Here is a 25,070-nt window from a genome sequence, read left to right on the forward strand (position 1 = left end):
ATATTAATATAAAAATTAAGAAATGAACATGGATTAAGAAAAATAGATTAAAGATTTTAAAAAGATGTTTTACATCAGTATACCTCTTCTGAAAACTCCTCGGTGAATTTTGTTGGAAATTTGCCTTCTTTAATATTGGGCCATTCCTGAAAAATCAGAGTATATTTAAATTAAAGTACACAACTCTACTTTAAAGGATTTGTGTGCTAAATTTCATAAATCTACCAGCTCTCCCAAAAGTAGCTTACCAATCTAGCAACAGAAAAATCCCACATTAAAAAACAGCTAGGAGTATTTGCTTTTATAAGATGCTTTCTAGAACGGGTCCCCAGCCGCTGGTCCATGGACCAGCACCAGTCCATGGCATGCCAAAAACGGGATAGCACAAACAACCAAAACCCCATCTGCGGGATGCAGTCATCAAACAAAACCACGCCCCACCCACTCCGGTTCACGAAAAAACATCTCTCCTCAGAACCAGTGAAAATAAGACTAAAAATGTGTGCATGCAGGAAGACTATTTGGTGCCGTAGCATAGGAATGCACACTTACGCTTGTATTCATAAGCATATAAAACAGCAATATGTATATTACAAATAATATATATATATGAAGTAGGCCTAGTTCCAATCCATAGACCTATATACTGCCTGTAAAAGGTTACAAAGTCTTCATTGATACATGAATTAACAGTCACCCATGGAACTTCCCAACTCAAATACTTGGTGCCAGATATGTACAATTTTGCCTAATTTCATAACAAAATTTAATAATCCAAAAGCCTACTTCAGAACTCTTATTATCTACAATATGTACAGTACATAGTAGCCAATAATAGTAGTAGCCACCCCTTATGGCCTTTAATCAGCAGATGAAAGTGAAAGTTGAGAACTTTATTACTTTTCTTTCAACAATAATCTTTCTCCCCATATATTTGCTGGGACACTTAAACCAAGGCGTTCCATTAGTGAATATAATGAACAGATGGCTTTTCTCCTTTTGCTCAGCTTGTTAATGTATACTTTTTTTGAGTTAACTATTTTAATTTGTTTTTCTAACATTACATTACATTAAATAAATCAGTCTGAAAAGCAGCTCGAACACGTTTTTCCTATCTTTATTCAGAAATACATGCAGGCAGATGTAAGAAAAAAAAGTGGATTATTTACCTTATATTTCTCAGTATCAGTGAAAAATGGGGAAAGCATTTCATACAAAATTAATCCTAATGGAAAGATATCTACTTTCTTGCCATAATTGCTTCCTTCCTAATGGACAACATAATACAAGCATATTAGGTACTTCAAATGTAAAAACAAGATGTATGCAACCTTCCATCAGCTTTTTAGAGTCCCTAGAAGCAAAAGAATTGTAGGCAATCTTATGCTGTTGAGGAAAAATGCATGAGAATAAATAATAACACAATAAAAGTTAATTTTTAGCATAAGGTTATTTATTTGGAAAAGTTCCAGACAATTTTCTCTTAGATGAAATGGAACAATTTAGTGCTTTTTTGAGGGGGGAGGGGATGTAGATGCTTTGTTTATCAATTTATAAGAGTCTGACTTCAAATTATAGCACAGTAGAGAGAATTGAGGCCCTTGTCACCTCACAGCTGGATTATTGCAACGCGCTCTACATAGGGCTACCCTTGAAAAGTGTTCGGAGACTACAGTTGGTCCAGAATGCAGCCGCGCGAGCTACTGTGGGTGCACCTAGATACACCCACATTACACCAATTCTCCGCAAGCTGCACTGGCTCCCTATTGGTCTCCAGACACAATTTAAGGTGTTGGTTATTACCTTTAAAGCCTACATGGCTCAGAGCCAGGTTATCTTCGAGACCGCCTTCTACCGCATAGCTCCCAGCGACCGGTAAGATCCCACAGAGTTGGTCTCCTCCGGGTCCTGTCAGCTAAACAATGTCGGCTGGCAGGCCCACGGGGGAGGGCCTTCTCTGTCGCTGCCCCAGCTCTCTGGAACGAATTACCTCCTGAGGTCCGGACCGCACCCACCCTATTGGCCTTCCGGAAAGCAGTGAAGACCTGGCTTTGCTGGCAGGCCTGGGGCCATTGATCTCGCTGCGGTGATCTGCGAGACCCAGCCATGAAATGGAGTGTGAGTTTTTAATGTTTTTTTTTAAATTTACGGGATAGTGTTCGCATTGTTTTTCTTTGCTGTAAGCTGCCCAGAGTCCCTAGGGATTTGGGCGGCATAGAAATGAGACTAATAAATAAAAATAAATAAATAAATTTACAAATGGAAAACTATACAAATAGAATTCAATTGACAACCATTAATTTAATGACCGTTCAAAGTTACAATGGCACTAAAAATTATTTGTGATCATTTTTCACACTTAACAACCATTGTAGCATCCTTATGGTCAAAATTCAGGGACTTGGATTAAAATTGATCAAAGATTTGAAGAATCTGCAATTGGATTAAACCAACGGAAAAATGTCATGAGTACACATACAAGAGAGAAGTTAAATATGTAGATGAGATTAATACCTAACGGATTTGATGGAGAAAAAGTTTTACCTAAGAAATGGAGGCATATCAGAAAATGTGCAAAAACCTATTAATATGAAAGTGAGGATGTGCATGCACATAAGCACACTCAGTGGCTGTTTCTGCAGCCCAGTTGCAAACTGCTCACGGCCCACTAGTTGGCCACACCACACAGGTTGGGAACCCCAGTTTACAGACAATATTTTGGACTTTATAAGAGCATGGAAACAGCCCATGGTGTTTCTGCAAGTTTAATAAAATAACAGTCTGTTAATGGAGACTTTTAAGATCAACTTATTTTTTGTGGGCTATTAGTTACTAGTTTGTTTTTTTAAGTTAACAGATATTAGGTCTATTTGGTTGATAGACTTCAACTTTCTACATTTGAGGTATCTTTCAAAGAATTGTGATGTCAAGTATAATAAATATTGCAATTATAGATGTGAAATTTTACAATTATTTGTAGACCCACAAATCGAGCGGAGGGGATTCATTAGATTTATTTATAAATATCTGTCAACTTTCAACCACGGTGGATGAAGTATATTTAATGTTGGATTTATGCATGTTATGTACATTATTATTATTATTATTATTATTATTATTATTATTATTATTATTATTATTTGTGTTTGTAATTTTGGTCTTTTGTTGTTTTTGTCATTTTTTTTAATATTTTATCTTTGGAAAAAAATAAAATATCAGAAAATAATTCAGGCAATTTGAAACTGGCATGTATTTATGAGAGTTACACTATCCCGGGACATGTGATCACCATTACTATGTAACCTTACTATTTAGCCACTAACAAACAAAGTCAATGGGGGAAGCCAGGTTCGCTTAATGACTGTATGATTCAGTTAATTGCAGTTATTTGCTTAATGACTGTGGCAAAAAGGTCATAAAATGGGGCAAAACTTACTTAACTACCTTCTTAGCAACAGAAATTTTGGGCTCAGTTGTGGCCATAAATCAAGGACTACCTGTATATCCAACAGAAATAAGCAAATGCATTTCAAAAGGATTTTCAGTGCATACACCAAAATAATTATTCACAATAATTACCTGCTCAGGTGCCATGTAATTCACTGTTCCTGTGTTCGTTGTCTTTTGTCCAACATCTACATCTGTTACCAACCCAAAATCACCTATTTTTATGTGTTTTTCACTATAAAAAAGTATATTTAGAGGCTGTAAAAGAAAAAAATTACAGTGAGAAAACATGTTATATTTAGACATACAAAGAACAATTTTTTTCCCTAGGACAGCAGAAGTCAATTTGTGCACAGATTCTGGGATTACAAACACATTTTTTGTAAATAAATGAATTGGCAAATACTGAACCTGCAAATAATCAGGACTGCCTGTACCAGATAGGAAAAGGAAAAGCTGACAAAGTCAGAAACAAAGGATATGTGACCAGATTTATTTTCTTAAGAAAATACATGTAAAAACCTATTTTGAGAAATGGAAATTTTTACTCCCTAAAATAGGAGAATGAGAAAAAGAGGCATAGGATTTGACTCTTGGGAGTGTTTTATATATAAAGACTAAATTTTAGAACAGGGGTGTCTAACCTTAGGAACTTTAAGAACTATGGACTTCGATATTTATCCCGACTTCCGGCGATGACGTAGGGTTGAGGCGGCATGGGAAAAGAAGCGCTCTGTTCCCAGTGCCGAATTTCTAAGTTTTTGGTGCCCTTTCGGGCGAAGATTGGTCCTGGAGGAACTGATAATAAGGAGGGGAATCTTCGGAGGAGGCGAGGAGAGGTGCGATCTCCAGCCACACCAAGAAGGACCCTCAGTTCAAGCTTAGAAGAAGCTAGCCAGTGCAGCTGACTCAGGCCCGAGCGAGACCAACGGGAAGCAGAAGAGTGAGTACGGTGCGGAGAAAAGCGGTGTGAGCAGAGTAAGAACACTTTAAACTTCTTTTTATCTCGGTGGAAAGCCGAAAGGGGAGAAAGTGATTTTCGGAGGGGCAGCGAGTAAGAGAAAGGCTCAGAGCATAAATGGGCGGCAAATAAGAAGAGTAAAATGGAAGAGGACGAACTTCAGACCAGCGGAGAAATAGTAAAGGACTGAAACATTAAAATACAAGAATATTGAACGTGCAGAGAGGTGGACCTAGATAGCTGGACTGAAAAGTGAATTGGACATTAACTTTATCCCCAATTTAGCAGCCCCAACGGAAAGAAAGAGGTGGATTGGCAAAAAGAAAATGCTGACAAGTGACTGTGCAGATTGGAGATCGCTATATTGAATGACTCTATTTTGGAATGGAAAGTAGAAGTAGAAACGTAAGGAAAAGATTACAGTGGAACACACTGGACATTTTTAAAAGTATATAAAATTGGGACTTATAGAACTTTTGATAATACATCCTTTGCTCTTTCCTTTTGGACATACCTATATATTTATTGTTCTAGACATTTATATTTATATCTATTTATTATAAAGTAAACTATTATTTATATAAACATTTATATACAACTTAAAAGTATATTTTAGAAATATTTAAATCTATTTCAACTCCATACATATAATTAACTGTGGTAATTATTAACTGTTTTATAATTAAGTATTGACTATTTCTAAGAGTTTAATCTGTCATCCTAAACTAAGTGGTTTTTTCTCTTTCTCTCTTTTTTTTATAGTTCGATTATTATATAGTAATAATTAATTGTTTAAAGTAAATAGATAAGTTAATTGATTGATTAATAGATAGGAATGTGGATTTTGGGAGGAATTTTTTAAGATATTAAGATATTAATGAATTGAATTGGTTAAAAGAATAATTAGAAATTAACTCAGTAGTGTAAAATAGTAGGAGGGTATAGTAGGAGGATAAGAAAGGAAGGAAAAGAAGGAAGCTATATAGAAATTGGATGGTGATTTGGGAGAAGGTAGATAAAATTTTGGTGGAACAATACAAAATACTCAAAGAGATGACTAGTACCACCACAACGACGGTGAAAACAGGGAAGAAAACCGCATCAATACTAGCAGGACCATCGGCTTCCCCAGTGACACAAAAGATTTTAGAGGGAATCAGACTTTAGACTTCAGCAGAGAAACAGCCCACTGCATTAAGTATGCCAACAATGCAGGCCACACTTATGACAATACAAGAAACTATGGTTAAAATGCAAGAATGCATTTTATGCAAGACTAGGAACCATGAAGAAACCAGGAGGGACATGGACGAGGTCAAGAGAGAGGTTAAAAGCGACATCCAGAAGATAAACGAAAAGATGAACTCGATACAAGAAATGATTAAAAAAAATGACCAAAGGATAATAGCAATAGAAAAGAAAACAGAAATGACAGAAGAAAGAATAGAATCCTTAGATTTAAAACTGATGGGACTAAATAAAGAATTAGAAAACAATGTGGAGCAATTGGAGATGGAAAGAGCTGCATTCTTTTTATGCTTTCCAAATGTGGTGGAAGACAGGAGGACCTAACGTTAGTAATGGTGGAGATGATAGCAGAGGCCCTCCAAAGAGAGAAGGATGAAATAATAAATGAGCTGGACGAAGTGTACAGAGTCCACACTAATTATGCTCGACAAAACAAATTACCCCGGGAGGTACATGTAAGTTTTGTGAGAAGGAAAGTTAGAGACATTGTACATCAGGATCAAAATGGTTTCTTGCCAACAAGGCAAATAAGAACTATGGACTTCAACTCCCAGAATTCCAGTTGAAATCCACAAGTATTAAAAGGTACCAAGATTAGTCACTCCTAATCTACAGCTTTGTTTGGTTGTTTAACTTCTATACTACCCATCTTGCCGACGTAACTCTAGAGGACTTATTCATTGAATGAAAATACCATTCAGGACTTCCGGCTGGTGAATCGCGGCGGCAGGGTGCTGTAGGAGCGATCTCTGCTCCACGGCACTGTCTTTTCTCCTGTGTCCTGGGGACCCCAAGGGGCAAGACGGCCCGGACAGCGTCTCGGACAATAGAGGCGATCTGAAGAGCGGAAAAGCGAGGAGCAAGCGCTCTCTGCTCGAACAGATGCCTCTGTCAAACTGGCACGGGTGCATCCGCTGTTTAATGGTGGACCCGAAGCCGTATTAGCCAGCAACGACGAGGAAGCGAGGAGATCGGGGCGGCCAACGTGAAAAGAAGGCCCAGCTACAACCCCTGGTAACCATGACGATTGATCTCAAAGAAGCAGCGAGTGGAGCCGGGTGAAAGAGCTCACGGTGAGACGGAAGGTGGCGAGTGAAAGTGACAGAGCAGATTGGGAAAGTGTGGATTGCCAGCGAAGCTGCGAGGAGAAGCAGAGACTGCTGAGATTGCTGAGGCAAGGACGGCGCAGCCAAAAGTTGTTGGCACCTTTTCTGAAATTGGCAGCTAATGTGGATATAACTGAACTGGATTGGATTGCGAGTGCAGGAATTTACGGAAGTATTAGATAACAAACTATGGATACTTTGTTCCTGTTTTTCCTTTCTTCTTGAGGAGAGAAACCGGAAGCGCAGCCATAACCAGACTTGGATGACTGACAGCAGAAAGGATCGAGTGGTAACATTTTGAACTGTGCAATTCGGAATTGTATTTCCGATTATTAAGACTTGGCTGTCAGAAAATTTTGGAACTGCTTGAGATCCCTTCCTAATGAATTGAAGTGCTGCACTATACAAGAGAAGCGGTTTGAACATTTAACTGTGGCAACAACTTAGTAATTATAATGAACTTCTAGATTACTATCTAAACAATTACTTATTAATTAATCCATAAGAACCCCTCTATTTATCTATCTATATAGACATTAACTACTTTAAATAATCCTTTTCAACCCTTTCTGAGTGGACTTATATATTCCTTCTCTATAGTCCAATAGCTTTTGATCTATTTACATATATATATATACCTAACCTATTTTTTGAACTGTATTGAACCGTAAAATAGTTTATATACTAAGATTGATATAATAACTGAATGAATTGTACCTGTTGATTTACAGATTAGGTGATTTTATAATTGGATGAATTAGAAATTTTTTGCTGTTAGAGAGAGAATAGTGGATGATAATTTGGAGGAATATTGAGGAGATTTTGAGAAATCAGAAGAGAGTTTTAAAAGAGATGACAAGCATCTCATCGGCGGTATTCAAGGCAGGAAAGAAAACATCCAATCCTGCAATAACAATGTCCTCTCCAGCGTTGCAAAAATCTGCTGAAGGGTTAACAAAAATAGAAAAATCAACAATGTTACCAACTATGCAAGCAATGCAAACGACCCTATCAACGATACAAGAAACCATGCTCCTACTGCAAGAAAAAATAACAAACAACCATGTAGAATTGAAATAAGACATCCATTCTATTGATCAGAAAATGAGTGAGATCCAAGAGTCCATCTATAATAATGAGCAAAAGATAAAGAAGGTTGAGACTAGGGTGAAGCAGAATGAAAGAAATCTTGATTCTATGGACCAGAAGCTATCGGCACAAAATAGAGAGCTGGAGGACTCCATAATTCAGCTCGAGATGGACCGGGCAGCCTTCTTTCTGCGTTTTCAAAACGTAGTGGAAGACAAAGATGAGGATTTGGGACAGGTCATGGTAAATCTAATAGCTGGGATATTGCAACAGGACAAGGATGATGTTATAAGAGAGTTGGACGAAGTCTATAGGGTCCAAACTAACTACGCTAGGAGGAATAAGCTCCCTAGAGAAGTCCATGTTAGATTTGCCCGGAAGAAGGTGAAAGATCTACTATATAATTTAGTAAGAGATGACCCTGTAACTTATAAAGGTAAAGAGGTGATAGTACTGAAACAAGTCCCGAAGAGAGTTTGAGAACTGAGAAGAGACTACAGGTTTCTGGCTATACAGTTAAATAAGAGGAATATCCCCTTCAGATGGATCTTACCAGAGGGGATGCTGATCACTTGGCAGGGGAAAAGAATTAAAATAGACAGCCTAGTCTCCACGCAAGAACTTTTAGATCACCTGAGGGGTGCAGAGGAAGATCGTAGCAGTAAAGATGAACTAGATGTAGCCTCTCTGGAGTCAGTTAGCGTGCAACAAAGGAAATCCAAAGAAGGAACACCAGAGGAACAGAAGATAGAAGAGAAGGAAATTAAAGAAACCAAAGGAAAGAGACAAAGACCACAAAGAGCCGTTCGAGCAAATAAAAACTAGACAGGTCTTATAGAGAGATGGAGGGTTGGAAGTTACTGTCTGTTAATGTTAATGGTTTAAATAATGGTAGGAAAAGGAAACATATATTTTCAAAATTAATAAAACATAATGCAGAAATAATATGTCTCCAAGAAGTGCATATAAAAAGAGAAGAGAGGAAATACTTAGAATTTGAGAGATTTGGTAAGACCTTTACCTCCCTAGCGGAGAAGAAAAAAAAGGGTGTAGCATTATATGTAAAAAAAGGGATTACTGCCGAATTCAAATATTCAGATAATAAAGGGAGGTTGCTGGCGATTGAAATTAGGAGAGGAAGTACCCCAATCCTAGTTGTCGCTTTTTATGCGCCAAATAAAAACCTAGGAGAATTTTATAAGAAATTGGGCCACAAAATAAGTGAAATGGATTATAGGAACGTCTGTATAGTTGGGGATTTTAATGGGGTAGTAAATCCGGAAAAAGATTATAGGAGTGGAATAGAGAAAAAGAACAAGAGGGATAAGCTTCCAAAAACTTTTTTTGATTTGGTTGACGAGCACAACCTAGTAGACATATGGCGAGTATTACACCCAAATGAAAAGCAATTTACCTGTTACTCCAATCCTCAGAAATCCTGGTCAAGGATTGACATGATCTGGGTCAGTAGGAGTCTGGGGTTGGATATTCATTCAGTAGAAATTACTCTGAATGTATGGGCGGACCACAGCCCATTAGAGATAAGGTGGAAGAGTTTAAATAGGGCCAAACAGAAGAGATGGAGATTAAACACCCATATTCTCAGAGATAAAGAATTTACTAAAAAATTCCAGGGAGACCTAAAATTGTTCTTCCTGGAAAACGAGAGCCAAGAGATCTCTCAAGCATGTGTCTGGGATACAATGAAAGCCTACTTAAGAGGGCTAGTAATATCGTATAATATTTATAGCAATAAGGAAAAAAGGAAGGCACAGAAAGATTTGACAGCTCAGTTAGGAGAAGCAGAAAAGAGACTACAACAAGATCCGAGTGATGAGGCTAAAAAAGAAAAATGGATGATAATAAGACATAAATTAAATCTACTGGAACAGGAAGAATTGGCAAATAAAATTAAACAATCTAAACAGTATTATTTTGAGAATGCAAACAAGACAGGGAGGTGGCTGTCATATAAATTAAAAAAGGAGAAGGAAAAGGGGATTATAGATTGTTTGGAGGATTCGGAAGGAAAGATGTTAGATAAAGAGGAGGAGAAACTCGAATTTGCCAGACAATATTATGAGACCCTGTATAGAGAGGAGGAAACCCCAATGGATAATATCAAGCAATACCTGGCAAACGAGAACCTCCTACAGATAATGGAGGAAGAAAGAGAAATGCTCAATAGAGAGATCACAATGGAGGAATTAAAGGACGTAATATCAAAATTAAAAAACAATAAATCACCTGGCCCTGAAGGTCTCCCAGGAGAATTATACAAAAACCAAGAACTGGAAGAAATACTTGTATTGAAACTATTGGTAATATGTAATGAGGCCTTGCGAAGTTCTATGATTCCAGACTCGTGGAGGGAGGCATTCATCACATTGGTAGAAAAAGAAGGTTCTGACCCGAAACAAATAAAAAACTATAGATCGATTTCCCTACTTAACACAGATTATAAAATATTCATGGGTATACTTGCGGGTAGGATGAAGACAATATTGAGTAATTGGATCCATCCCGATCAAAATGGATTCCTCCCGGGACGACAGATTAGAAGTAATACGAGGGTGGTGATAGACGTTTTGGAGTATTATGAGATACACTCTGAGAAGCAAGTGGCATTGGCCTTCCTTGATGCTCAGAAGGCCTTCGGCAACTTAAATTGGAGATTCATGACCCAGCAAATCAAAAGGATGAACTTTGGGGAGCACTTTGAGAATGTGATAAGCACAATTTACGACAAGCAGAGAGCAAATATTATACTCAATGGAGATATGACTAAAACACTCCAGATTGGTAAAGGAGTAAGACAGGGTTGCCCGCTCTCACCACTCTTATTCATACTGGCTTTGGAGGTGTTGTTAAGGAAAATTAGGCAGAATAATGAGATTCGAGGATTGGAAATAAGGAAAGAAAAATTCAAAATTCAAGCGTTTGCCGATGATGTGGTAGTGATTATGGAAGAGCCGCTAACAACCGGGAAAAGAGTATTGGAAGAGATAGATGAGTATGGGAGGCTATCTGGATTTAAATTAAATAAGACCAAAACCAAAATGTTAACAAAAAATATTACAGTAGGAGATCAGAAAATCTTAGAAGAAAATTTGGGCATCCAAATAGTTAAAAAGATAAAGTATTTAGGGATTTGGATTACGGCTAGATGCTCAACCCTGAAAGAGGACAACTATACACCACTATTGGCAAAAATTAAGCAAGATTTGGAACCATGGGGGAAGTTACAAATCTCACTGTTGGGCAGGATAACCACCGTCAAAATGAGTATTCTCCCCAAATTGATATATTTATTCCAAACTACGCCTGTCAATGTAGGGAAAAAATATTTTGTAGAATTAAACAAGATAGTCAGGAAATTTATTTGGGGAGGGAAAAAGCCAAGGATTGCATTCCGAACACTGCAAGAAAAAAGGAATAGAGGTGGATTCGGGCTCCCAGTGTGGGAGATATACCATAAAGCCGCTAACCTAGTGTGGCAACGAGATTGGGCCACACTAGGAAATAAAAGAATCTTACAATTGGAAGGGCACGATTTGCAAAAAGGCTGGCACGCCTATCTTTGGGATAAAGGAAAAGGGGCAGGGGTTTATTTCCACCGACATAAAATTAGAGACGTGTTAATGAAGACATGGAAAGAAATTAGGCGTATACATTACACAAAAATCCCAAAATGGACCTCCATAATGGAGGCAATGATCCATCCAAACACGCTAAGCAAGGAAAAAATGTATACTTATCAAGATATTTTAGACAGTAGCGGCAATCTTAAAACAAATGAGACCTTAAAGGAGCAAGGGATTCATATCGATTGGTGGCCTTACTTACAAATTCAATCCCGATATAGGAAGGACAAGCAGGAAGATGGCATAGAAATGGGAAAAAATAGCTTCGATAAGATATGGATGGGTGGTGAGAACAAATTATTAGCTAAATTATATTCATACCTGCTTGAATATGATAGAGAGGGGGAAATACTCAAGGACCAGATGATTGCTTGGGGGAGAAACATCGGATCAAAAATAAACCTAGATGATTGGGAAGAAGTGTGGAATAATAATCTGAAGCTGACAAGAGCGGTAATTTACAAGGAGAATCAGTATAAAATGCTGTATAGGTGGCATCTAGCACCATCTAGGATTGCAAAGATATACCCAAACGCAAACCCTAAATGTTGGAAATGCGGTCATTGGCAAGGTACTTTCTACCATATGTGGTGGACGTGTCCTGAAGCGAGGAAATTCTGGAAATTGATACAAAAATGGATCCAAGAAATAATAGAGGAGGATATTGCCTTTATACCAGAAATCTATCTCCTGGGAGTTCTGAAACGAGCATATGGGAAGAAGAAGAAATATCTAATTGTCCACATCGTCACAGCTGCGAGAATCTCTTATGGACAATATTGGAAGGAGAAAAGTTGTCCAACTGAGGAGCACATAGTTAACAAAATATTGGAATGCGCAGAAGTGTGTAGATTAACACATGTACTAAATGAAAAGGAAGATTCTGAGTTTTATACGGCATGGGATTTGTGGTATAGGTGGTTGGGAAATAAATGCAAAAGCTAACTACTAAGGGGGACAATGCTTAATTATTAACTTAACTTATGTACTATTATATTATAATTTATAATATATTAATTTCATAAATATCTTACGTCTTAACTGTAAATCATCTATATAACCGATTAGCTACCATATTTATAAGCATATAGTATGACTACACGTTGCCAAACCGAAAAGGTTGAATTGTAATATTTTTGTCTATTCAATAAAATTTAATAAAAAAGAAAAAGAAAGAAAATACCATTCAATGAAAATACCATATAAAAAATTAAAATAATAAATAAAACAATAAATTTAGCTGGTGTCTTCTTCATTAAGGGTTCGTCTAATATCTGTGCAAAAATTGCTTATAGGAACTCTGAATCTCTGGCTCTGAACTTTCTAGTTCAAGTAACAATCTGAGTAAACCTTGATATAATGCAGAAATTAAACAGGGTGAAGGAAAGGGTTATGATTCACTCATTTTTTTCTACATATTCATTTATAAAACTAAAATACATATAACTAGATATAAATCCTGAGATGACTGATATCCCTGTCTTTCATTCAGAAATTCAATGCAGCATATATAGCACTGTTCCTATTTTGTTCCCTCAACTACCCATGAAGTAGATTGGGTTGAGAAAGAGTATCTGACCCAAGGCAGTTTTTCGTAATTGAGGGATAGACTAGACCAGGGGTCAGCAACCCATGGCTCTGGAGCTGCATGTGGCTCCTTCATCCCTCTGCTGCGGCTTCCTTGTCGCTCAAAATATGCGTCACAACCACTAATGTGTGACACCTGCCAGCACACAATTTATTGAGATTTTCGACCCCCAATAGGCCAACCATGGATAAATAAGTTTTTTTATACATAACATAAAGGTAAAAAATGATATATACAGTGTTATCTTCATTTTAGATGTCAAAAGGTTTTTGTGGCTCCCGGTGTTTTCTTTTCTGTGGGAAACGGGTCCAAATGGCTCTTTGAGTTTTTAAGATTGCCAACCCCTGGACTAGACCCTCCCTAGGTCACACTCCAATATTATAATAATTACATTGCACCAGCTCTTACCAAAATCTAAACCTAAATCTAGGGCTTAATTTCTAAATTTTACATCACTGAGATCTTCTACATACTGTACACATGGCTTCTTTCCTCTCTGCAATAAAGCAAACGATCTAGAGTTTAAATTCTAGACTATTAAGTTCTGAGACTTGTGCTGTTATCCAGGACTGAATGCAGGACTGAATTTCAGGGAAAATACTGTAGTTTTATGGCCAGGTCTGATATTTTACACAAAGGAAGAAAGTTACATTTCATTCTGGGTAATGAGTGTTTTACAGAAAATAAGGAGCCTATATAATTCAGTCAAAATTTTTAATATTTTATACCTAGTTTTATTTCTGTAATACACACTGTAATATTTTACAAAAGGATTTTCAAAAATTCCCATAAGAATATTGTTCACATGGCAAGACCTGATATTTTGAATTGTTGACATTACGTACCTTGAGATCTCTATGAATTAAACCCTTAGAATGGATATACTCCACTCCTTCCACTATTTGCTGAAATAGAATTATAGAATCTTCTTTACAAGGTTCTTTTTTATTGTAGAGAGAAAGACCTTTTTTTTTTATCCAGTCCGATAGATTGCCTTCTTCACATAATTCCATATGAATGAAGAGGCAGTCATATTGCTCTGAGCTGTTAAGAATTTAAGACAAAAAAGACTATTAAAAACTATTAAAACTATATCCCTCCCAATTGCTTTACTGACATTGTTTGCATGGATCTAACCATTTTGTTTATTTATGTGGTTCAAATACAGCTGAGAATCCATGATATAACTAACCATGTTTCAAGTAAAGTTCTGAACTATCAGGAAAAGCCAGTTTCTATATTAATGCCAAAGGATGACAGAAAGCCCAATTTAATTTAGATCAAAATTTACTGACTCACATACAGAAAATATACAATAAAATTATTTGCTCTTAAAAGCTAAATAAATGCAGGCACTCCTGATGGGGCAGCTGCACCTCCAAAGCCAAAATGGTTCCTATTCTTGGAGCCTTCCAGAACTTTGGCAAGGTCCTAGGAGATATAATAATTTGAGTGGGCCTGGTGCCAGAATATGAGGATTTAGTCAATAAATGGTTATTGTTTGTTTGTATTAATGCTCTAATGTATTATTACTCTATTCTTATAAGAATAACCATCTCTTAGAACTTAGTTATTTAGTTACTTAGTTACTAATTGTATTATATTATATATATAATCATTATAATTATATTATAATTAGAACTTAGTTACTTAATCACTTAGACAGCTTAGAACTTCACCGTCTTCAGTCCGATCTTAGCGTAGTACATAAAATTAACTGCTACAATGTCATACCTGTCAATGAATACTTCAGCTTCAACCACAACAATACACGAGCACATAATAGATACAAACTTATGGTAAACCGCGCTAAACTTGATTGCAGAAAATACGACTTCAGTAACAGAGTTGTTAATGCCTAGAATGCACTACCTGACTGTGGTTTCTTCCCCAAACCCCCAAAACTTTACCCTTAGACTGTCTACTGTTGACCTCACCCCATTCCTAAGAGATCTTTAAGGGGCATGCATAAGCGCACCAGTGGGCCTACCGTCTCTGTCCAAATGTTCCCTTTTATTTGTATTCATCTCATGTATTCATAATTATGTTTATACTTATATCTGTTATCTAATACATGCTTGACAAAAATAAACAAATAAACATAAATAAATAAACATAAATAAATAAACAAATCAATCAATCAACCAACCAATCAATCAATCAATCTTACAGGCTTGTTGAGTTGAAGTGCTTTAACAAACGTAAACATACCAATGACTGCATCTCAAAAGATCCCTCTGTTAAAGTACTGAAGTTTGCAGATGATACAACAGTGATTGGTCTCTTTTGAGTCAATGATGAATCTCCATACAGATGGGAAGTTGAACAACTAGCTTTGTGGTGCAACCAGAACAATCTGGAACTAAATACACTAAAAACTGTAGAAATTATGGTAGATTTTAGGAGAAAACCTCCTATACTACCACCTCTTACAATAATAGACAACACAGTATCAACAATAGAGTCCTTCAAGTTTCTAAGTTCTATCATAACTCAAGACTTAAAATGTACACCTAACATCAAAAACATCATCAAAAAAGCACAATGAAGAATGTTCTTTCTGCGCCAACTCAGAAAGCTCAAATTGCCCAAAGAGCTACTGATTCAGTTCTATAGAGGAATTATTGAGTCTATCATCTGCACCTCTATAACTGTCTGGTGTGGCTCTGCAACCCAACAAGACAGACACAGACTTCAACAGATAATTAGAACTGCAAAAAAAAAAACAATTGCTACCAACCTCCCTTCCATTGAGGACCTGTATACTGCATGAGTCAAAAAGAGGGCTGTGAAAATATTTACAGACCCCTCGCATCCTGGACATAAATTGTTTCAACTCCTATCCTCAAAACGACGCTATAGAGCACTGTATACCAGAACAAGACACATACCAGACACAAGAACAGTTTTTCCCCGAATGCCATCATTCTGCTAAACAACTAATTCCCACAACACAGTCAAATTATTTACTAAGATTGTATTACTACTACTATTATTATTCTCATCATTCCTAGTACCTATCTCTTCCCACTTATGGCAATAATCATGTTGCTTGTAACTTTACAATTTATATTGTTTTATTGTTTCCTAGTATGATTTGATTGCTTATTAGTATCCTATGGCTATCACTAAGTGTTGTATCTTATGATTCTTGATGAATATATTTTATTTTTTCTCTTCTTTATGTACACTGAGCATATGCACCAAAGACAAATCCCTTGTGTGTCCAATCACACTTGACCAATAAAGAATAAAGAATAGGTGCTTTAACATAAACCCTGATATGGAAATGTTAACAATTTGACTCTGTGATATTGCTCCATGCCAACTTTTTTATTTCAGCCTGCTTTGTAATAAAAGGAAAGACACTTTCTGCCTATTTATGTTCAATATAAGTTGAATGCATTTAAGACTGTAAGATATAAGTCTGAATGGAATAAATTGAGTGGAATATGCCCACTCAAGCTACCTAAGCAGTGGTGGGATTCAACTAATTTAACAACCAGTTCTCTGCCCTAATGATTTCTTCCAACAACCAGTTCACCAAACTGCTCAGAAATTTAATAACCAGTTTTCCCGAAGTGGTACAAACTGGCTGAATCCTACCATTATACCTAAGCACAAACAAAACAGATACACAAAATGTTTTCATTAAAAAGTTAAACATTATGTAAATGATGAAATTACCTGATCACACTGGTATCAGGAAACTGGAAAATGTCTTTTCCACTCCAACAACCATAATATCGAATAATATGCGGGTGCAGGTGATCCAATTTTGCCAGTGCTTCTGCTTCTCTTTTTTCTCTTTCTCTATTATCTTTTTTGCTTTTGCTAGTTGGGTCAAAACACAATCATAATAACAGCAACAATAAAACCCCTTGTTGCTAACAATTGGTCCAAAAGCCTACACTGCAGAATTATTTCCAGAAGCAGCTGTTTACAAGACTAATTAACATACAAGTTTTTCTATAAAAAGGAACAGGAACCTGATTTGGAATTCTGCAAACATGTGACAGAAGTTATATTACAGATAATGAAATCATTAAAAAGGAAAATCTGAAAAATTAACGATGCACCTAGGTTTTACTATTAACATAGGAAATGTTCTAATGCAGAGGTGTCAAACTCCATTCCGTGGGCTGGATGCGTCACTCACTGGCCACACTCACGCCCAGTTTAGCGAAGGGGAAAAAGTCATGATACGTCATGTGATGATGCTGTGACGATGCGAGTTTGACACCCCTGTTCTAATGTAAAAATTAGACTTAATAAAAATAGCATATAAAAATTCATATATTAGACAAAGAAGACATCCCTAATCTATTCTTGTCTGCTTTTCCTAGTTCAGATAACAAAATCAAGTCACACAGAAATCTCCCTGTAACTCTATTTTTTACCTTTGTCCCTCATAGACAAAGCACAAGAAAGAAAAATAAAATATTTCTGTTACCATTTTTAAACTTTATTGGTGGCAAATGCAGTTTTTCATTATCTGTAGACAGACAGGTCATGATTTAGATACCTAAGTATTTTCAAAGCACAGTAAAATGATATAGGACTAACATCTGTCCTTATTGTACAACTGATTCTCAATACCATATTAATTCAGTCTTCTATACATAAATCTGAAAGTCTCTTGAATAAGTGATTTGAGAGACTTATTCAAAATGCTGCATAAGTCATTCAGATTCCACCAAAATAGGTGTTTCAAAACCTGTTAGAACTTCTCTGTTCAGGAGCAGTCCTGCATGTGTGATGAAACTCAAGTATGACATATACAGATAGTCCTTATTTAATAACCATTCATTAACAACTGTTAGAAGTTATGATGGCACTGACTCACAATGGGTCCTTGAGCACACAATCAATGCAGCATTCCCATGGTCACATATTGCGATCCCAGCACCTGACTACCAGTTTGCACTTATAAAAAATAAAAGGAAGCACAGCATAACTTACCCTAAAAGTCGGACGCGTTTGATAGCACATACTCTCTTATCAATGATATTCTTTGCCTTGAAAACATTTCCAAAACCACCAGAAGCAATTCTGTCTATATCATAAAAGTCTGCAAGAAATCTGTTTTTAAAACAATTAAAATCTTAGAAAGCCATATAGCAAAACGTTTTAAAATACTTATACCAAAAGCATTAACATTTTTATAGCATTAAATTTTAAATAAATTTTAAATAAATTTTATTAGCATTAACATCTTTATAATATAAATATATTCAATCCTGCTGCACAGATCAATAACCAAGCAGAAAAAATGGTCACCTTCATCCTTACCAAGACACTTCAATGTCTTGTTTCCAAACTTCTCATCTAATATTCATATATCCCTGCCTTCCCATCTTGAAAGTGCCTAACTAGACTATTCCAGAATTCAATTTTGAGGAATGTATATAAAAAAAGAATACAAATAATTAACTATGCAAAGGGAAAGGGAGCTTAATGGGTTGAGCAAAATACCCTTCTTTGAAGCATTAAAACAGTAATATCCTCTGGAAGGCTCATCATGCCAACTTCAAAGTGCATAGACAAAAAACACTTCTGGTGTGTTTATAGGCAAAAAGGCTGTGCCTAAACAGGCATGCAGGGACAACGACAACAACAAAACTCTTTCAAAGGGGCCAGGGCTTTGGCTATATCCTTTTAGAACAATGTCAGCATTTTAAAAAATATGCCAATCACTTGTATCTTCTGGATGCTTTTCAAAGAGAATCTAATCTATTAGTATTTTGGTAGTTCCATCTGCACTTAAGTAACATAGTAAGCCTACACTCAGAATTCATTGGTGCCTACTCCTAAGGATGTAAGTATAGGATCATCACCCAATGCGCAATGATGGATGGTTTCCTGAACTGCTTTGTGACAATAAAATGATGTTAGTGGACAACATAAATTTAATCTGGTTGGGCTGTGGAAGTAGCCCAACCAGATTAAATTTATGTTGTCCACTAACATCATTTTATTGTCACAAAGCAGTTCCAAATCAGACAGCAGCTCTGAATTTATCTTAAGAATTAAGGGAAACAGCAAATCTATTTGGTGTAGATAGAATATATTTGCAGATCTTCTGTTCGCCATAGCTCAACTGAATTCAAAACTACTGTTCAGAAATCTATGGTGGCCGCATTAAAAGTATCACTGGAACAAAAACAAATTTGGGGGGCTGCCATCAGATCTGTTTTCCAGAAATAACACTATTAACATTAAACAGTGTTAGTATTTCTATCATCTGCAAGTTGGTGCACCTGAGAAATAAAAAGAGGCAGCATGATAAACGTTTCCCCTTCAAAATATTTATTCTCATCTCTTGAAATTCCACCTGTGAAGTGGAAGGCTCAGCAGAAAACTTTGCCTCCCTTGGACAAGTCAGCAATTTGAGGAAAAGGGAAGAATTAGTTACAATTTTTATTCATTCAATTGCTGACCCCAAGCAAAAATTCATTATCTCCCAAAGTTTGTAGAAAAGGAAAGAGCAGGGCAACATCACTTGGTATTTATTTAAAACTGTGCCAAGACTATATTTGATAAAGATACATTTTTAGCTACCACTTAGAAATGCACAAAATGGGGGATGCTGAACTGTTCATTATCAAAAAGTATTTGTCTGGATGAGATTCTGATAAGCAGGTATCTTATCACTTCTATTCCAGCATTTGAAAACTGAAAACAGCCAGATAGCTACTGTCATCCTGACATTTATGAGATCAAAATGAATGTTTGAGAACAAAGAGATTTTATTTATTTATTTATTAGTCATATTTCTATGCCGCCCACTCTCTGAGGACTCTGGGCAGCTTACACCAAAGACAGTATACTAAATAGCATATTGCCCCCAACAATCTGGGTCCTCATTTTACCCACCTTGGAAGGATGGAAGGCTGAGTCAACCTTGAGCCGGTGAGATTTGATCCGCTGATCTGCTGAACTAGCAGTCAGCTGAAGTAGCTGCAGTAGTGCACTCTAACCACTGAGCCACCTCGGCTCTTATTGTATAAAACAAGAAGTGCTACAAAGAGTATCTAGAAGATCTACTGTTGTTGACCAAGTACCTCACATCTGTGGGGTCCTTGGTGCTATTTAAGCTTGGCTGTTTTCTTACAGATGTTTCATTACCAAACTATGTAACATCATCACTGCTAGCAGGGAATGGGGTTTGCTCTCATTTTATGTGCTTGTGGCTTGCCCTGTCAGTGCTGGTAGGAGTAGTCTTGATGGTTCTTTGATTGGGCTGTTGTTTACTGTTTGTTTGGCTGAGCTACAAATATTCTCTTCTGTCAGTACCTCACATCTTCTCATCATTTTATATTTTGACTGGCCATCTTAATAATGGAAGTTGGAGACTGTGTATTTGCATGCATGTAATGAACTCAAGCAATTATATTCCAATTTTAAAAAATGTTGATTTGATATAAGCCCCTTTCTCAAATTTCTGACCATAGAGAGTGATTTCAGCTTCGATGGGTGCATAGCATACAAACTGTGACAGCATAAGTCTTTGCATGATCACCTCTATCAAGCATGCATTACCATACAACAGTATGAGGGTGCCTTGCAAACCAAAGATTTATGGAAGGAACAGTAGTCCTCTAACATCACTGTCCAAGACTACCTGAGAATCAGTGGGTATGTAAAACAATCCCACCACAGGAAAATAATCCAGGATACCATAGCTAGTTGTATTAAATCTATTATTATTATTATTATTATTATTATTATTATTATTATTATTATTATTATTATTATTTGATGATGATTGTATTAAAACAAATAACCAACCTCTTTATTTCCCAAATACCTCAAAAACTAAAATAGTTTCCTCATTCCAAACAAGTCAAGAAGCCAAATTAAAAGGATTTCTTGTGATCAGTATCCCCAACAGTATTCTAACAAAACATGCAAGAAAAGGATAAGCAAATGTTTTAAGGACTCAAGAAAGGAAATAGCAAATTTATTTTTAAAAAATCATGCAAAAACTATCTTGTGCCATACAAAGCAAGAGATAGTTTGTCACTTATTTTCTAACCACCAGGATCCAGTTCCTTTTATTTAGCTACTGTGGATATGTGACAAATAGCTTTTCAAATAAACCTGAATCAGATATCAATCTATATTCAATTATTAGATTTCCTATTAACCCAACATCAAATTAAGAAAGATAATTCTTATTCCAAGAATTGAAGTAGTTTGTTACCTGTCATTTTTGGTGAATTTACTTGTTCTTGTACACAGTTTTGAAAATATTGGAGCCAAGGGTGTTTCTTTTCTTAGAAAATAATGAAATGAAATACATTGATATACATAAATGGTATACACAATTGTATATAAATACTATTGATTTAATATGTTTATTGTACAGTTAATAATTCCATTTCAAAAGACAGCACATACCTTTTAGGTTTCATAGATTGACTGGGTGGACTGACCTAAAGCAAAATGGAGGTAAAGAAACAAGTATTATATAGTTATTCTACCTTGAAGCTAAATGATGAAGTTTAAAGGTTTGAACAAAATTACAATGGAAGGATAGACCACTGTGAAGGTTAAAATCAGGAGCTCTGCAAGCGATTTCCCATTTCTGAATCAGGAACTTGAATTGGAATCTGATTGCCTATATTTAAACTAACCAATCAGTACATTGGCTAATTTAAAGGAAGCTTCTTCTAGTGTTCCTCAATCTCCAATACAGAAAGAGGAGATGAGAAGGATAAGAAAGACTTCCAAGATTTTCTACATTTTCTCCCTAGAACTCATCAATAAGGACAAGAACTAAACTTCCCAACTGTACTTCCAGTTACTTTTAGCTGCTTCCATTCTGTGTGGCCAGCTGAGTTTGAAGTGCCCTAGAAAGTGAGTGCTAAAGTATACAAACACATTAAATAATGAATTAAATGTAGTTGCTTCTGTTTATTCATGATTCTAGACAATATAACCTTATAGCCAAATCAACATGTCAAACTTCATAACAAATATACACTGCTTATGAAACACAAAGTAAAGATAAATTTAAAAATACTCTTTAGAGCACCAATTACCAACCAGTGGTCCACGGACCACTGGTGGTCCATAAGAAAATTTTGGTGGTCCACAGAAAAATTATTTGCATTTTGTATATTGTACTAAATACTATTTATCTTTTTTTAAAAAATCATATTAGTGGTCCATGGGATTTAAAATTATGAATTTAGTGGTCCTTGAGGTCCGAAAGGTTGGTGACCGCTGCTTTAGAGGTTTATTTATTGCCTATACTGTATATGAACCTCCATACAAATGTTTTCTCATCTATAGAAAGAATATCAGTGGACCTCAAATTACAACTTATACAATAAAAAATAATATTTGGAAGTTATTGGACTCCATTACATTTGCATAGAGAACTGTCAATAACACCATTTTGTTAGAGATACAATAAGGATACAGGTAGTTCTCCACTTACGACCATTTGTTCAGCAACTGTTTGAAATTATGACAACACTGCAAAACGTGACTTATGACTGGTCCTTGCACTTACAACCATCCCTCCATCCTTGTAGTCATGTGATCACAATCAAGATGCTTGGCAACTGGCTTGCATTTATAATGGCTGCAGCATCCCATGGTCACATGATTGAAATTTGCGATCTTGCAGCCAGCTTCCAACAAGCAAAGTCAACAGGGAAGCTGGCTGCAAATCACGATCACATGCTGTCTCGTATAATGATTGCACAGATTAACAACAAATTTTCTGGTCCCCATTGTGATTGAAGGTCAAGGACAACCTATAATGCTTCTTTAAAACATGTGATTTTAGAATGTCTTACACTTAAAATTAAGTTTTGGCAGAAAGCACTGGATTATATAAATATAAGTGTGCAACAAAAAGCTACAATTATTAAATGATAAGATTCTTTGGACTAAATACCTAATATTTGGAATTTGATAAACAAATAATGTAAATGAGTTCTCTATGCTCTATTCTCTTTTTATAACTAAAAGACTGATATTGCAGCATTCGAAAGAAAAATGCACAGTCCTTTTCATTCAATAGATTGAGGGTCAGATTAATTTGCCGCTCATAAATGGATAGCCTATAGACGTAGACTTGTACGGACAAATATGGGATATTTAAACAAAATATAACAGGTTAAAAATGATAGTTATATAAATGCATTAGAACAAATATGTACTTGAGTAATAATTGAATTAAATAACTATATATAGAACTGTAACTATTTACTGCTAAAATGATACATTTTTTCTTTTTCCTTTGTTATATCTTTTCTTTTTAAAGCACTTTCTATATGTTTTTTTTGCCTTTGACAATCTATGCATTTTTAGTTTTGTGGAATCTTTCCCATTTTGAGCCATTATTTTAAAAGCAATAAAAGAATAAATTGAAAAATATTTTAAAGTTCTATTTACAGGGTTCTGAGTAGACGAAGTTTCATTTAGCTGAATGGCATCGGTATGTTGAGTAAATGTGTCAGATGTCTTCTTCAGTTCGGAATCCAAATCTGTACTGCTACAGAATTTTTAAAAAAACAGCTTAATTACAATCTGACTTAACAACTATCTACATAAAACTAAAACAGTCTTCACAGTTTACCATGATTGCATTTTATTGCCATTAAGTTTGCTACATATGCTTTTCTACACCTACATTTTGATGAAACTCAAGCAAACAACTCACAGTGACATCTATTCTTGAGCTAAATCTTTATATTACTACTAAAGTATGCACAAAATAAAAAACAAGATTCATGTTTCTTGTAAATTTAGTTGTACAATTCTACATAGTTTATGATCCATCCAAATTAAAATGCAGATTATGTAGGCTGTTCCAGATCATTCGTTCATTCATTCATTCATTCATTCATTCATTCATTCATTCGTTTGTTCATTCATTCATTATTTTTGTGCCTTCAAATAAATGTTGACTCCTGGAAATTGACTTTAAGGGCTAAGAGAGTAATACTGGTGTTCCTTGTCCCATCTTCTTCTAAATAGGTTGATAGATAGATATGATAGAACCTAGAAATTTGAAGGTCTCTACTGTTGATACTGTGTTGTCTAGTATTGTAAGAAGTGGTAGTATGGGAGGGTTTCTCCTTAAGTCTACCACCATTTCTATGGCGTTGAGTGTGTTCAGTTCCAGATTGTTCCAGTCGCACCACGAGGTTAGTTGTTCAACCTCCCGTCTGTATGCGGATTCATCGTTGTCTCAAATGAGACCAATCACTGTTGTATCATCTGCAAACTTCAGTAGTTTAACAGATGGATGGTTTGAGATGCAGTCATTGGTATATAGAGAGAAGTGGAGAGAGCACACCTCCTTGGGGGGGCCCTGTGCTAATTGTATAGGTATCCGATGTGATTCTGCTTAGTTTCACCTGCTGCTTCCTGTCTGTTAGGAAGTTTATAATCCACTTACAAGTGTGTTCAGGTACCACTGGTTTAGTTTAGTTAGAAGAATGTCTGGAATGATGGTACTGATGAGAGTCAGGGTAACATAAATGGAGACTTTTCTAGAGTCATCTGAATTTATCTATTTTTAAATTGCCATTGAAATATTGCTTACTTTGCATATTGCCTGGAATGCTGAAAAATCCCAGTCTGATTTATTGATATCAATATCCACCGATACTAATATCCATTGATTTGTAACTGAAATATAATTTTACACTCTGAAGCTTTAGATTATTACTACATTTTTAGCCAGAACTTACTATCCAGGAATTAACTCATTGTGGAGTAGGTAGTGATAGATTCCATTTGTACAATTTTTATTGTAGAAGAAAATAATAGAAAACAAACTGGCCTTCTGGATAAACAAAGACAGAAACAAATATCTGAAGAAACGTTGAAGCAAAACTTAGCACCTTGAAGAAACTGACTTTATTCTATTTTTGTCTTGTCCATAACTACTATAAATCTACTTTAATGGCTCAGAAACACTTTGAGAATACTTTAATTAGGACAAAACTAGAATCTAGGTA

The 25,070-nt window shown here is 35.9% G+C and overlaps 1 protein-coding gene across 4 annotated transcripts in view; it reads right to left on the minus strand.

Annotated features, from left to right (window-relative positions):
* Positions 1-25,070, minus strand: part of EIF2AK2 (eukaryotic translation initiation factor 2 alpha kinase 2) — a 44,534-nt gene that overhangs the window by 1,643 nt on the left and 17,821 nt on the right. For all 4 annotated transcript variants that reach the window (XM_087883039.1, XM_060692419.2, XM_087883038.1 and 1 more), the window contains exons 7-15: positions 23,497-23,596; positions 21,487-21,521; positions 21,290-21,361; positions 18,046-18,165; positions 16,771-16,917; positions 13,929-14,127; positions 3,580-3,705; positions 1,170-1,268; positions 84-146 (exon numbers count right to left, since the gene is read on the minus strand). In XM_087883039.1, coding sequence (XP_087739165.1) covers positions 84-146; positions 1,170-1,268; positions 3,580-3,705; positions 13,929-14,127; positions 16,771-16,917; positions 18,046-18,165; positions 21,290-21,361; positions 21,487-21,521; positions 23,497-23,596 — 961 coding nt within the window. The remainder of the gene's footprint in view (positions 1-83; positions 147-1,169; positions 1,269-3,579; positions 3,706-13,928; positions 14,128-16,770; positions 16,918-18,045; positions 18,166-21,289; positions 21,362-21,486; positions 21,522-23,496; positions 23,597-25,070) is intronic.

Source organism: Pantherophis guttatus, chromosome 1 (genome assembly GCF_059756535.1).
Source record: "Pantherophis guttatus breed Tessera chromosome 1, ASM5975653v1, whole genome shotgun sequence".
Classification (NCBI taxonomy): Eukaryota; Metazoa; Chordata; class Lepidosauria; order Squamata; family Colubridae; genus Pantherophis; species Pantherophis guttatus.